The 13,938-nt window shown below is 43.4% G+C and overlaps 1 protein-coding gene across 1 annotated transcript in view; it reads left to right on the top strand.

Annotated features, from left to right (window-relative positions):
- Positions 1-4,880: 4,880 nt before the first annotated feature.
- The window catches only part of IGFBP7 (insulin like growth factor binding protein 7), a 76,643-nt gene continuing 67,585 nt past the window's right edge, over positions 4,881-13,938 (top strand). The window contains exon 1 of the mRNA XM_061420276.1: positions 4,881-5,475. Coding sequence (XP_061276260.1) covers positions 5,001-5,475 — 475 coding nt within the window. The 5' untranslated portion in view covers positions 4,881-5,000. The remainder of the gene's footprint in view (positions 5,476-13,938) is intronic.

The raw sequence follows: 13,938 nt of genomic DNA, 5'->3' as shown, positions 1-13,938 counted from the left end.
AGACCTGGGTTCGATCCCTGAGTTGGGAAGATGCTTCGAGGGAGAGCATGGCAACCCACTCCAGTATCCTTGCCTAGAGAAACTCCATTGACAGGGGAGCCTGGTGGGCTACTGTTTATGGGGTCACAAAGAATCAGACACAACCGAGCCACTACACATACATGGATTGGGATGGAGAAATTTTTGCTGAAGTTGGATAGAAGAGAAGGGGCTAAAAGGAGATAGCTCATGTGTCACTGCCTTTCATCTAAAAACCACCAGGAAAATACCTGTAGTCAAGTAAGGTGGGTTTATTACTCATCATAGCAAAACAGAATAGACTCCATACAGAACTGCTGGGAGTTCCAGTAAGAGGGAGTTAGAAAGAAACTATTATGGGATTTGGGGTTGGTTGGGAAAGGTTCAAAGAAGCTGGAGCTTGCCCTAGATAGAAATAATTCAGTGACTGAGTATCTCAATATATCATATCTATAAGGAAGGAAGACGAGCAATATAAAGCTATAATTGGTAAAGTAGCAGTCTTGTTCAGTGAAGAGATGAAGGTTCTTAGTATTTTATGGGTGGCAACTTGTCTGAAGTGGGGAAGATCTTACCCTTATGACTCTCACAGGAAACCGACCCTGCTGGCACCCTGATCTTGGACTGCCAGCCTCCAAAACTGTGAAAATAATCAGCCTCTGTGGTACAAACCACACAGTCTGTGGTACTGTGTTATGATAGCCATAGCAAACTAACACAGGCCTATAACAAGGAAACAGGCTGAAATAATAACCAAAGACTTCCAATGAAGAAAAAGCCCAGGTCCAGATGGCTTCACTGAATTTTCAGTTCAGTTGCTCAGTCGTGTCCGACTCTGTGACCCCATGGACTGCAGCACGCCAGGCCTCTCTGTCCATCACCAACTCCCAGAGTTTACTCAAACTCATGTCCATTGAGTTGGTGATCCCATCCAACCATCTCATCCTCTGTCATCCCCCTCTCCTCCATTTGCAGTATTTCCCAGCATCAGTGTCTTTTCAAATGGAGTCAGCTGTGGCCAAAGTATTGGAGTTTCAGCTTGAACATCAGTCCTTGCAGTGAACACCCAGGACTGATTTTCTTTAGGACAGAATGGTTGGATCTCCTTGCAGTCCAAGGGACTCTCGAGAGTCTTCTCCAACACAACAGTTCAAAAGCATCAATTCTTTGGCGCTCAGCCTTCTTCACAGTCCAACTCTCACATCCATACATGACCACTGGAAAAACCATAGCCTTGACTAGATAGACCTTTATTGACAAAGTAATGTCTCTGCTTTTTAATATGCTATCTAGGTTGGTCATAACTTTCCTTCCAAGGAGTAAGCATCTTTCTATTTCATGGCTGCAGTCACCATCTGTAGTGATTTTGGAGCCCAGAAAAATAAAGTCAGCCACTGTTTCCACTGTTTCTCCATCTATTTGCCATGAAGTGATGGGACGGATGCCATGATCTTCGTTTTCTGAATGTTGAGCTTTAAGCCAACTTTTTCACTCTTCTCTTTCACTTTCATCAAGAGGCTCTTTAGTTCTCCTTCACTTTCTGCCATAAGGGTGGTGTCATCTGCATATCTGAGGTTATTGATATTTCTCCCGGCAATCTTGATTCCAGCTTGTGCTTCCTCCAGCCCAGCGTTTCTCATGATGTATTCTGCATATAAGTTAAATAAGCAGGGTGACAGTATACAGCCTTGACGTACTCCTTTTCCTATTTGGAACCAGTCTGTTGTTCCATGTCCAGTTCTAACTGTTGCTTCCTGACCTGTATATAGGTTTCTCAAGAGGCAGGTCAGGTGGTCTGGTATTCCCATCTCTTTCAGAATTTTTCACAGTTTATTGTGATCCACACAGTCAAAGGCTTTGGCATAGTCAATAAAGCAGAAATAGATGTATTTCTGGAACTCTCTTGCTTTTTCCATGATCCAGTGGATGTTGGCAATTTGATCTCTGATTCCTCTGCCTTTTCTAAAACCAGCTTGAACATCTGGAAGTTCACAGTTCACGTATTGTTGAAGTCTGGCTTGGAGAATTTTGAGCATTACTTTACTAGCATGTGAGATGAGTGCAACTGTGCAGTAGTTTGAGCATTCTTTGGCATTGCCTTTCTTTGAGAAGTCTTTCAGTGAATTTTACTTACCATTTAAAGAATTGTACCAATTCTTCACAAACTTCCAAAAAAAGCAGAAGATGAAGAAATACTTTCTGATTCATCCTACAAAAACCACTATTATCCAGATATCAAAACCAAAGACATCACACAAAAAGAAAATTATAATCCAATATCTCCTATGAAAACAGATGCAAAAATCCTCAGCAAAATATTAGCAAATCTCATCTAGAAACATAAAAAAAAGGGCTATATATCATGGCCAAGTGAAATTTATTCCAGGAAGGCAATTTTGGTTCAACATTCAAAAATCAATTAAGGTAATACATTATATCATAGAATAAAATACATCTTTATTGATCATTTCAATAGATGCAAAAAAAGCATTTGACAAAATGCAATACCTCTTCATGATAAAAGCACTCCACATATTGGAAATAGAAGGCAATTTCCTCAATGTAACAAGAACATCTATGAAAACATAGATGTTTAACATCTTACTTAATGGCAAAAGACTGAAAGCTTTCCCTCTGAGATCAGGAACTAGGAAAGGATGCCTACTCTCAACACTTCTATTATATAATATTATATATAATATATATACATATATTATTTATATATATATATAATGTAATGCTAGAGGTTCTAACCAGGGCATTTAGGCAGGAAAAAGAGATACAGGGCATCCAGATGAAACAGGAAGAAGGAAAATTCTTCTATTTGCAGAGAACATATCTCGTCTACATATCTAGGCTTTTCGTCTCACCAGAACTGAAGCTGAATGGGAAACAGTATCTTCCTTCTTGAAAGGCAGGAGTTGTCAAGTTTCTTTGTAAGACTCCCCTTTCCTGCCTTTTCTCCTTCTTCTGAATAACCACATCGCTCTATTTTCAAGTCCTCCAGATTGGTGTCATCACACAGAGCCAAGGCACTCCCTTCAGTGATAAAAACCGTGCTTGCCCTTCCACTTGCTGGGCAATGAGTTCCCCCCATCGAAGAGACACTACTGTGCCATGCGTTTGTGTTCTTACTGCTGACTCCACTCAGCTTGTGAAAAACCCTGTGAGGTACAGCCCTGAGTGGTGCAGCTGCTGTCAGTGCCTGCCCCTACTCCCCAGACCCTCCCTACACAAAACTTTATACAGTCTGAGGGCAGATGAATCTGATCACAGAGCCCACCCTGCCCAGAGCCAACTTGATAATCAATACATTTATTGGCTGTCTTCCCTCCTGCTCACCTCCTCCTGCCTCTGCCCCCTCCCCTCAGCTGATGCATCCCGACCTCAGGTAAACGACTTGCACAGGAATCTTTGTCTCAGGTTCTGGAGACCTGAAAACTACAATAGTCACAGCGGGTCATGAAGTCAACTTAGTAGACCTTGACCAGGGAATTCATAAAATTGAAATAGAATAGGCAGTATCAGAGTGCCCTGTCTGCATTTGGTTCAATTTGGGACAGTAGACTGGGTCGTGTAAACTCTATAACTGGGGGACAAACATAAGAACACTTATGAAAAATCTGCTCTAAAGACTTTTCATTGTTTTATAAACAATTTTCTTGTCAACATAGACCTTTAAAAGAAAAAAAAAATGCTTTTTTTAGAAATATGCTAGAAAAATAGCACTTTTCTAGAATATGCTAAGGAGAAGCCAGAAAATAAGAGCTAAGTTTTCCCGATAGGAGGGCCCTTGATATTTTATTCTCTGAATTTTGTGACTAATTTTCAAAAAAAAAAAAGTACAATAATTATCCAAGGAAGCCTCTGGTGAGAGTGACATCTAGAGACTGCTGGTGGTATGGTGACCCGCACACTGAGTTAGCAATCCTAACCCTTGGATTTATGCTAAGAAAAAAGAATTCAAAGAATTCAAATGCAGTGTGTAGAAGGACACACACGGCAGTGCTTAAGTTTCATAAACATGGAAACAAAAGTCTGCTTAATAAGAGGGATTCATGGAGCCCTTTCTCTCAGAAAAAAGCTTTGAAGTTGAGTTTCCAGAGTACTTTTCAGGAAGACGGAGGGGGGAGTTGTCAGTCGTTTATATAAAAATAAAAACCTCAACAGAATGACTGGTGAAAATTGGGGCGCTCTAGCGGCTTCAGTGGCCGCACCCCGCCCCCCCCCCACGCCCTCAAGTCGTGCTCAGGCCTCCAGAGGGGTTTGGTGGCAGTCCAGCACCACATATTATAAACTGAGGACACAACCAGCTCTCGCATGGGTTCCACTACTCACACATAAAACTTGACATGAGAAAGCACAGGGGGAGCAGGAAGTTATGAGGTTCCAGAAAGAGGAGCGGTTGGCAACAATTTGTCCTTTAAGCTCGGCACCCAAGACCACACCGGGCTTGTGGCCAACCGGGACACAAAATCTCCAAGTGGGGTTTGGAAAACGAATTGTTCTTAAAAGAGCTTCGCAAACTGCAGAACGATCACTACTCAGGTCTCCCAGACCCACAAGAAAATAATGGATTACACAGGAGACCATCTCAAAGTTGTTATGAAGAAGTATAAATATTCGGACTACGAGAGCCGAGGAACAAGGCTGTGAGGGAGCTGTTTTCACTAAGGGCGATTCCCCAAGGATGGGGTGCACGCAGCCCTGGGGAGCAGGGGGCCGAGCAGGACCCGGCGGGGCGCGCTCGGAGCTAAAACCCAAAGCCAAGGGGCGTGAGACCGAGCATCCCCGGGCCCGCGACGTCCCGCCCGGCCCCGCCAGCAGGGGCGCGCCCGAGCCCCGCGGTTCCGGGCGGGGCGGCGCGGGCCACGCGGCCCCGCTCTCGCCGCCCCGGGGTGTGGTTCCCGCGGCCGGGTTTAAAACGCTGGCCTGCGGGGTCCGGCTCACTCGCGCTCCCGCTGCCGCCACCGCGCCCCGCCATGGAGCGGCCGCCGCTGCCCGCCCTGCTCCTCGGCGCCGCCGGGCTGCTGCTCCTGCTCCTGCCCCTCTCCTCTTCCTCCTCTTCGGACGCCTGCGGCCCCTGCGAGCCGGCCGCCTGCCCGCCCCTGCCCCCGCGGGGCTGCCAGCTGGGCGAGACCCGCGACGCGTGCGGCTGCTGCCCGGTGTGCGCCCGCGGCGAGGGCGAGCCGTGCGGGGGCGGCGGCGCCGGCAGGGGGCACTGCGCGCCGGGCATGGAGTGCGTGAAGAGCCGCAAGAGGCGGAAGGGTAAAGCCGGGGCAGCAGCAGGCGGCCCGGTTGTGAGCGGCGTGTGTGTGTGCAAGAGCCGCTACCCCGTGTGCGGCAGCGACGGTGTCACCTACTCCAGCGGCTGCCAGCTGCGCGCCGCCAGCCTCAGGGCCGAGAGCCGCGGGGAGAAGGCCATCACCCAGGTCAGCAAGGGCACCTGCGAGCAAGGTGGGCACCTGCGCTTTCCCCTTGGATCCCGCCCCGCCCCGCTGAGAGAGCCGGGCGCCCCCTCGCGGCGCAGAGCCGGCAGGGCGTCTGCGGCCTGCGCGCCCGGCTGATTCCCGCGGCTCCTCCCGTGGGCATCCCAGGAGACAAGAGCTGGGGGAGTTGGCGGTCGTGGGATGCCGGGAGGGAGTGATGGGCGACGCCTCCTCTTCTTTTTTTTTTTTTCGTGTGTGTGTGTGTGATTTTATTTTGAGAGTTCGGTGCGTGCGCCAAGAAAGTGAGGACTCGTGGAGCGAACGAATATATAGAAAAGATTTCCCGATACCATAGACTCTCCCGTCTCCAAAGCCCACCCAGCTCATACTAACAACTGGCAAATCGATTCACGAAAGCTGCCCCCACTCTTTGCGGAACCCAGAAATACATTTTCGCCTCTTTCTTTCTTGGCTTGAGTGTCTAGATAGAGATGAAGGCAAGAGATAGGGAAAAGGAGTTTGACAATGAAATACAGAATAAGGACTTTCAGAGAGAAGTTGTCTCGTGTTTGATGGACTAGATTGTAAGAATTTTAAAAATTAGATTTCATGATTTCTTAATGTCAAGGGAAATAATTCACTTACTGGACTTTACAGATTCTCAAACAGTAATTTAAACTAGCTAGTTATTTGTGGGGAGAAAAAAAATACCTCTTTAAAGATGTCGTATATATTATGAACCTTATAACCATTTTGTTTTTCTTTCTTATTCCTTCTTTTCTTTCTTTCTTCTTCTTCTTTTTTTTTTTTTTTTTTTTTTAATAATTTGTCCCCAGGATGCACTTTTCAGCAGGAATGCCTTTGAGGTTATGTTTGGTCGTTTATTTTATTCCAGACAAGTCCAAGCTTGCCGTAAATGAAAGGGGAAAATAAAGAGAGTCTGGACTTGCAAAATAAAAGGAGGGGGCTTTTAATTCTCAAGTCTGAAATAACATTTTCCATAGAAAACAGTTTCAGGGGAAAGTTAGAAATCCAACTTTGGCAGCCCCATTCCTGGTCCCAGCCAAGGCAGAGAAAGGCAGAGAGGAGGCCGTTCTCCTGAAATGACAGAAGCAGTTGGTCCTTTAACACAGCTCAGACTTTCTCCAAGCTCCCAACCAGTTATTTTGTTAGAGTTTTTCCCAGAAGTCCAAATGGCAAATAGGTCATATGTCACTGATTGAAAGCTTTAAATAGTGTAACCAACTTGCTGTTAACTATTTATATTATCATCACCTTAAACTTAGAAAAACCACAATGCAAAGTAATCCACATGCTCTTCCAACAGAAGCAGTCATTTGTTCCTTTGGATCTAACTTATCAGTCATACCATGAAAAGAGAAATGTGCATAGTTGAAGAATTCATTCCAAATATTGACATTTTTCTTACACATTCCAAGGGGAATTTTTCCCCACAGTCTCCAAATCAGTGGAATTTGCCTTATCAGAGCAGAAGGTTAGCTTGGAGATTATTTGAGTATTATGGTCACTTCTAGCCTGTAGCTAGTTTTATTCATCTTCCCTCGTTGCTATTTACATCTCTAAACACTCACACAGTGCAATTATAAAACATTGAGACTGATAGTCATGTAGAAGTAGTCATGTAACCTCATTACCATGTAAACCGAGATCCTCAGCATCTCTCCAATGTCATGAGGTTACAGACCTAGTTTTCCTTTATGTTTGGGAAAATGTTAGGAGAAATAGCTTCTGAAACTGGAAACTTTGTCATAAATTAGTTTTTTTCCCCCAATCTAAATTTAGAGTTAAGGAGTCTAGTGCCTGAGACCATTTTATAGAAAAAAGCCAGGGAGAGCAGAAAAGAATGTGAGGTCCACCGGAGTACGTTTCCACAGCAGAGATAAATGGGACTAAAGCCAGATCTAATTTATTTCTCCTGATTCCTGAATGTGTTTTGACACATCACAGAAGCAAACCCATCAGAGTGCCTTTAACCTCTGTGCCATTTAGTACTGGGACTTTGCAAAGAATAGAAATGCATTTTCTAGGTTCTTCCAGTCTAGAAAGGGTTCTTCTTCTACCCTCAGAAGAAACTCAAGTTATGCATCCTCAAGTACTGAGATGGAGAGGGCATCACTGTTTGTCTCACTTAACCTGCATTTACTGAGACCATGTGGCAGGTGTCGGCACTCTTGCTAGATGCTGTACAGTTGAAGATGAACAAAAGAAGTCTGGTCTTGCTGATTAACAAAGTATCCATATGAGTTACAAACCTGTCACCCAGAGCACTTTCCCTGGAGCCCAGGAGAACCCCAATCTAAAAGGTAGTGACCTAGTAATCTCACCTAAGACTGTCATCATGAATTTAGTGCCATTAGATCTTATTGAGGTCCCTGAAGTCATGAGTAACTAGAAGAGATTTGAAAATTCAGTTTAATTAAAAGTTAATAGAGGGACTTCCCTAGTGGTCCAGTGGCTAAGACTCTGTGCTCCCAATGCAGAGGGCCTGGGTTCGATCCCTGGTCAGGGAACTAGATCCCAGTTCAGTTCAGTTCAGTAGTGTCCGACTCTTTGCGACCCCATGAACTGCAGCACACCAGGCCTCCCTGTCCATCACCAACTCCCGGAGTTTACCCAACCCCATGTCCATTGAGTCGGTGATGCCACCCAACCATCTCATCCTCTGTCATCCCCTTCTCTTCCTGCCCTCAATCTTTCCCAGCATCAGGGTCTTTTCAAATGAGTCAGCTCTTCACATCAGGTGGCCAAAGTATTGGAGTTTCAGCTTCAACATCAGTCCTATGAATGAACACCCAGGACTGATCTCCTTTAGGATGGACTGGTTGCTGCAAATAAAAGTCCACATGCCACAACCAAGACTTGGCACAGCCGAACAAATAAAAATAAATTTTTTAAAAAGTTGATAGGGATGCCAAGATATGTAATAAAATCTCACAGGGAAGAACACCATGCCTCTTTATTCTGGGTCTTGGTTACTCCTTTTGTGTATAATCCTTTATATCTGAGTTACTTTGCAATCCCTTGGTCCTTGTGTCTCATTCCCTCTTCCCCCTCAGAATTAATTTTTTACTTGTAGAATCAGAATTCATTCTTAAAAGACTCTTTCTTGCTAGTACCTTTGTTGTTTGCTATTATTCCGTTGTTAAGTCACGTTTCCGACTCTTTGTGACCCCATGGACTTCAGCACACTAGACTGCACTGTCCTCCACCATCTCCTGGAGTTTGCTCAAATTCATGTCCCTTGAGTCAGTGATGCCATCCAACCATCTCATTCTCTGCTGCCTCCTTTTCCTTTTGCCTTCAATATTTTCCAGCATCAGGGTCTTTTTCCCATGAGTCAGCTCTTCAAATCAGATGACCAAAGTACTGGCACTTCAGCTTCAGCATCAATCCTTCCAATGAATATTCAGGGTTGATTTCCTTTAGGATTGACTGATTTGAGGAGTCTTCTCCAGCACTACAATTTGAAAGCATCAATTCTTTGGCACTCAGCCTTCTTTATGGTCCACCTCTCACATCTGTACATGACTACTGGAAAAATCATAGTTTTGACTATACAGACCTTTGTTGACAAAGTGATGTCTCTGCTTTTATATACACTCTCTACGTTTGTCATAGCTTTCCTTCCAAGGAGTAAGTGTCTTTTAGTTTCATGGCTGGCAGTCACCATCTGCAGTGATTTTGGAGCCCTGGAAAATAAAATCTGTCACTGATTCCACTTTTTCCCCATCTATTTGCCATGAAGTGATAGGATCGAATGCCATGATGTTATGCCATGAATTTTATGAATGTTGAGTTTCAAGCCACCTTTTTACTCTCATCTTTCAACCTCATCAAGAGGCTATTTGGTTCCTCTTCACTTTATGCCATCAGGGTAGTATCATCTACATAACTGAGGTTGTTGATATTTCTCCCGGCAATCTTGATTGCAGTTTGTGATTCATCCAGCCCAGCCCTTCACATGATGGATTTTGCATATAGGCTTCCCTGGTGGCTCAGACGGTAAAGAATCTGCCTGCAATGCAGGAGAACCAGGTTTGATTCCTGGGTTGGGAAGATCCCCTGGAGAAGGGAATGGCAACCCACTCCAGTATTCTTGGCTGAAAATTCCATAGATAGAGAAACCTGGTGGGCTACAGATCACAGGATCGCAAAGAGTTGGACATAACTGAGCGACTCCAAATAAATAAGTAATACTTTGCATATAAGTTAAATAAGCAGGGTGACAATATACAGCCTTGTCATACTCCTTTCCCAATTTTGAAATTGTTCCATTGTTCCATGTCCAGTTCTAATTCTGTTACTTTTTGACCTGCATAGAGGTTTCTCAGGGGCCAGGTAAGGTGGTCTGGTACACCCATCTCCAAGAATTTTCCAGTTTGTTGAGATCCACACAGTCAAAGACTTTAGCATAATCAATGAAGCAGAAGTAGATGTTCTTCCCTTGCTTTCTCCATGATCCAACAAATGTTGGCAATTTGGTCTATGGTTCTTCTGCTTTTTCTAAACCCAGCTTGTACATCTGGAATTTCTCAGTTCACGTACTGCTGAAACCTAGCTTGAAGGATTTTGAGCACAACTTTGCTAGCAGGTGAAATAAGCAAATGGCTCAGACAGTAAAGAATCTGCATGCAATGTAGGAGACTACTGTTCGATCCCTTGGTCAAGAAGATCCCCTGGAGAAGGGAATGGCTTCCCACTCCAATATTCTTGCCTAGAGAATTCCATGGACAGAGGAGCCCTGGCAGACTACAGTCCATGTGGTCACAGAGTCAGACTATACTGAGTGACTAGCACTTTCACTTGAACATTCTTTGGCATTGCCCTTCTTTGGGATTGGAATGAAAACTGACCTTTATAGTCCTGTGGCCATTGCTGAGTTTTCTCAATTTGCTGACATATTGAGTGCAGCACTTTAACAGCATCATCTTGAAGGATTTTGAATAGCTCAGCTAGTACCTCTAGGACCAAGTTAAAACTACCTAGCACTTCACAATAACTCTCTTATTTTGATTTTGGCCTCTTCTCTCCAACCACCTTTATGGTCCAGCCACAGTAATTGTTTGCTCTTAGCTGTTGTTCACAGTCACACCTTCACTTACCTTTCCACTCTTGGAACTCTTAGCCTTCAAGGATCAGCTGGTATCATTGTCTTTATGAAACCCCTTGTCTCTCCCCTCCCCTCCTTACCCCTCATAATTATGTTCTTGTCCTTCTTCAGCTCTGTGTAGGCTTCCAGGCATCTTTTTTATTTTTTAATGTTCTGAGTCTGTCTGTATACTCTGTGGGAGGTGGAGGATGTTACTTTATTTTTTACTGGGGTAACATTGGCTTATAACATTAGATACATTTCAAGTATACAACATTATATTGCTACTTCTATATACCCAGCAGGGTGCTCACCGCCAAAACTTTTGTTTCCATCTGTCTCCATACAGTTGACCCCCTTTACTCATTTTGCTGTCTACCCCACCCCACCCACACTGGTCATCACTGCTCTGTTCTCTATAGCTACCTGTTTGTTTTTGTTTGGCTTGGTTTGTTCATTTATTTTGGGTCTTGGGTTGTTTTTTTTTTTTTTTTAATTACACATAGAAGTGAAATCATACAGTATTTGTCTTTTTCCTTCTGACTTATTTCACTTAGCACTGTACCCTCAAGATCCATTCCATGTTGTCACCAATGATAAGATTTAATCTTTTTTATGGCTGAGTAATATTCCATTGTATATATATATGTGTGTGTGTGTGTGTACCACATCTTTATCCATTCATGTGTCTCTGGGCACTTAACACTGTTTCCCTATCTTGGCTATTGTACCTTTGTAAATAATTCTATGATAAACTTAAGGTGCGTATATCTTTTCAGACTTTGTTGTTCAGTTGCCAAGTTGTATCTGACTCTTTGCAGTTCCATGGACTGCAGTATTCCCGGCTCCTCTGTTCTCTGCTATCCCCCAGAATTTGCTCAAATTCATGTCCGTTGAGTTGGTGATGCTATCTAACCATCTCCTCTATCTTTTCAAATTAGTGTTTTTGTATTCTTGGGGTAAGTAGCCAGAAGTGGGATAACTGTATCATATGGTAGTTCTATTATTAATTTTTTGAGGAATATCCATATGGTTTTCCATAGTTTCTGCACCAATTTACATTCCCACCAACAGTGTACAAAGGTTCCCTTTTCTGCACATCCTCACCAACACTTGTTATTTCTTGCCTTTTTGGTAACAGCCATTCTGACAGGCAAAAAGGGATACTTCATTGTGGTTATGGTGTGCATTTCCCTAACAATTAGTGATGCTGAACATCTTTTCATGTGCCTATTGGCCCTCTGCATGTCTTCTTGGGGAAAATACCTATTCAGCTCCTCTGCTTTCTAGCTAGTATTTATTGCACATGTACTGTGTGTATGTGAGCACAAGGCATTCTAGCAGAATAGTTAAGAGTCAGACATGACTGAAGCGACTTAGCAGCAGCAGCAGCAGCAGGTAGCTCAGTGGTAAAGAATCCACCTGCCAACACAGGAGAAACTGGTTCGATCGCTGGATTGGGAAGATCCCTTGGAGGAGGAAATGGCAACCCACTCTAGTATTCTTGCCTAGGAAATCCCACGAACTGAGGAGCCCAGCGGGCTGCAGTCCATGGAGTAACAAAGAGTCAGACATGACTGACTGACTGAGCATGGACCATATCTCCTTTATCCTTCCATATGTCAATGGACTCTTAGGTTTCTTCATGTTTTGGCTATTGTAAATAGTGCAGCAATGAATATTGAGGTGCATATATCTATTGAATTATGATTTTCTCTAGATGTTTGCCCAAGAGTGGGATTCCTAGATCATATGGTAGCTCTATTTTTCATTTTTTAAGAAATTTTCATACTGTTTTCCATGGTGTCTCTAACAGTTTATATTCCACTAACAGTGTAAGAGGGTTCCCTTTTCTCCACATACTCTCCATCATGTATTGTCTGTAGACTTTTTGATGATGACCATTCTGACTGGTGTGAGGTAGTACCTCACTGTCATTTTGATTTACGTTTCTCTAATAGCATTGTCGAGCATCATGTGCCTATTGGCCGTCTGTATGTATTCTTTGGAAAAATGTTTAGGTCTTCTGTTCATTTTTCGATTGAGTCCTTTTTTTGTTGTTGTTAAGTTGTATGAGCTGTGTGTATATTTTGGAAATTGAACTCTTGTTAGTTGCAACACTTGCAAATATTTTCTCCCATTCCATATGTTGCTTTAAGATTCTTTTAGAGGAAAGTAATCCAAAGAACAAGTTACTGTTTCTTCATGGTTTAGGAATTAGTTATTAAATGGAAGGTGCCTGACCTACTGTTCTGCAATTCTTCAGGAGACAAATTAACAGGCTTGGAATTAAATAGCCACGAGGCACTTTTCAATTACACACAAGTAAGAACTTGCAGTAAAAGCTGTTGAATCCTGTAATGTGCTCTGGTGGGAGTCAGGAGAATTCTGTTTCAAAGATTCTTTTTTATGAAACTGAGAGATAACCTAAGGGAGGAGGGGAAGTGTCTGGGAGATGATGTTATAAGGTTATGAAAGGTCTTTTAAGACGTTTTACATTCTAGACGTATGAGATGGAGTGACTGAGCTGAGAAGACATTTATTTAATGCCCTTAAATACGCTCTCCCATCTTTCTCTAGAGCTTGCCCTCTGGGTTTGTCATAGATTTGCCTTCTAGAAGAAACTGCCTTATAAGGCTCTCTTTTGTGTAGTTTAGTGACAGAACTCCCTTGAATAGAATCCAAGGCCAGCCAGCCTTCCCTCATTCTAAATTCCTCCCCCAGTGGATAAGATTATGGTGCTTCCTTTACTTTAAGCTGCTTCACAAATGATCTCACCTCGTCTGTGTTTTTAACTGTAAGACAGATAACATTTTGTTTTTAGCCAACTGTTTGGGGGAAAAAAAAAAAGAACCTTGAAATATTATCAAAAGAACTTTTACGCCAGGGAGCATATGAGTGTAACCTTTTTTTGTAATTTAGATCCAGGAGTAGCACTGTTAAAAAGCTTTGAGATGGAAGAAGACTTTGGAAGAAGATTTAGGAATATGTAAATGAATGAGCCTGGTTATGTTAGGAAATTTTAAAGTTTTCCCAGTGAGTCCTTTACTCTTTATGAGTGGCATAGGAGAATGGGAAGGACTATAGAAATACCCAAGGGAAACTTGGCCAAGCCTGATCTGTGTGGCTCTTTCAGGCTGATTTAAGACCACCACCCCACCAGTATCCCATCGCCTCCATGAAACCTCTGAGACAAAGTGAGGAGGTCAGGAAAAAGAAAAAAGGTTGATTGCGGGGCGGGGGGGGAATGTTTATTTATGACTTAAAATTAATGTGTAAAATAGTTGAATTTCGTTTTGTCCCAAGTTAGATTAATGGCAAATGATCTGATGCCTTTGAAAACACTAACTTGGGCTCCCCTGGTGGGCTAGTGGTTGGGAA

Source organism: Bos javanicus, chromosome 6 (assembly GCF_032452875.1).
Source record: "Bos javanicus breed banteng chromosome 6, ARS-OSU_banteng_1.0, whole genome shotgun sequence".
Lineage (NCBI taxonomy): Eukaryota > Metazoa > Chordata > Mammalia > Artiodactyla > Bovidae > Bos > Bos javanicus.
The sequence above is the reverse complement of the archived record's forward strand: the minus strand, read 5'-3'. Positions and strand labels throughout refer to the sequence as shown.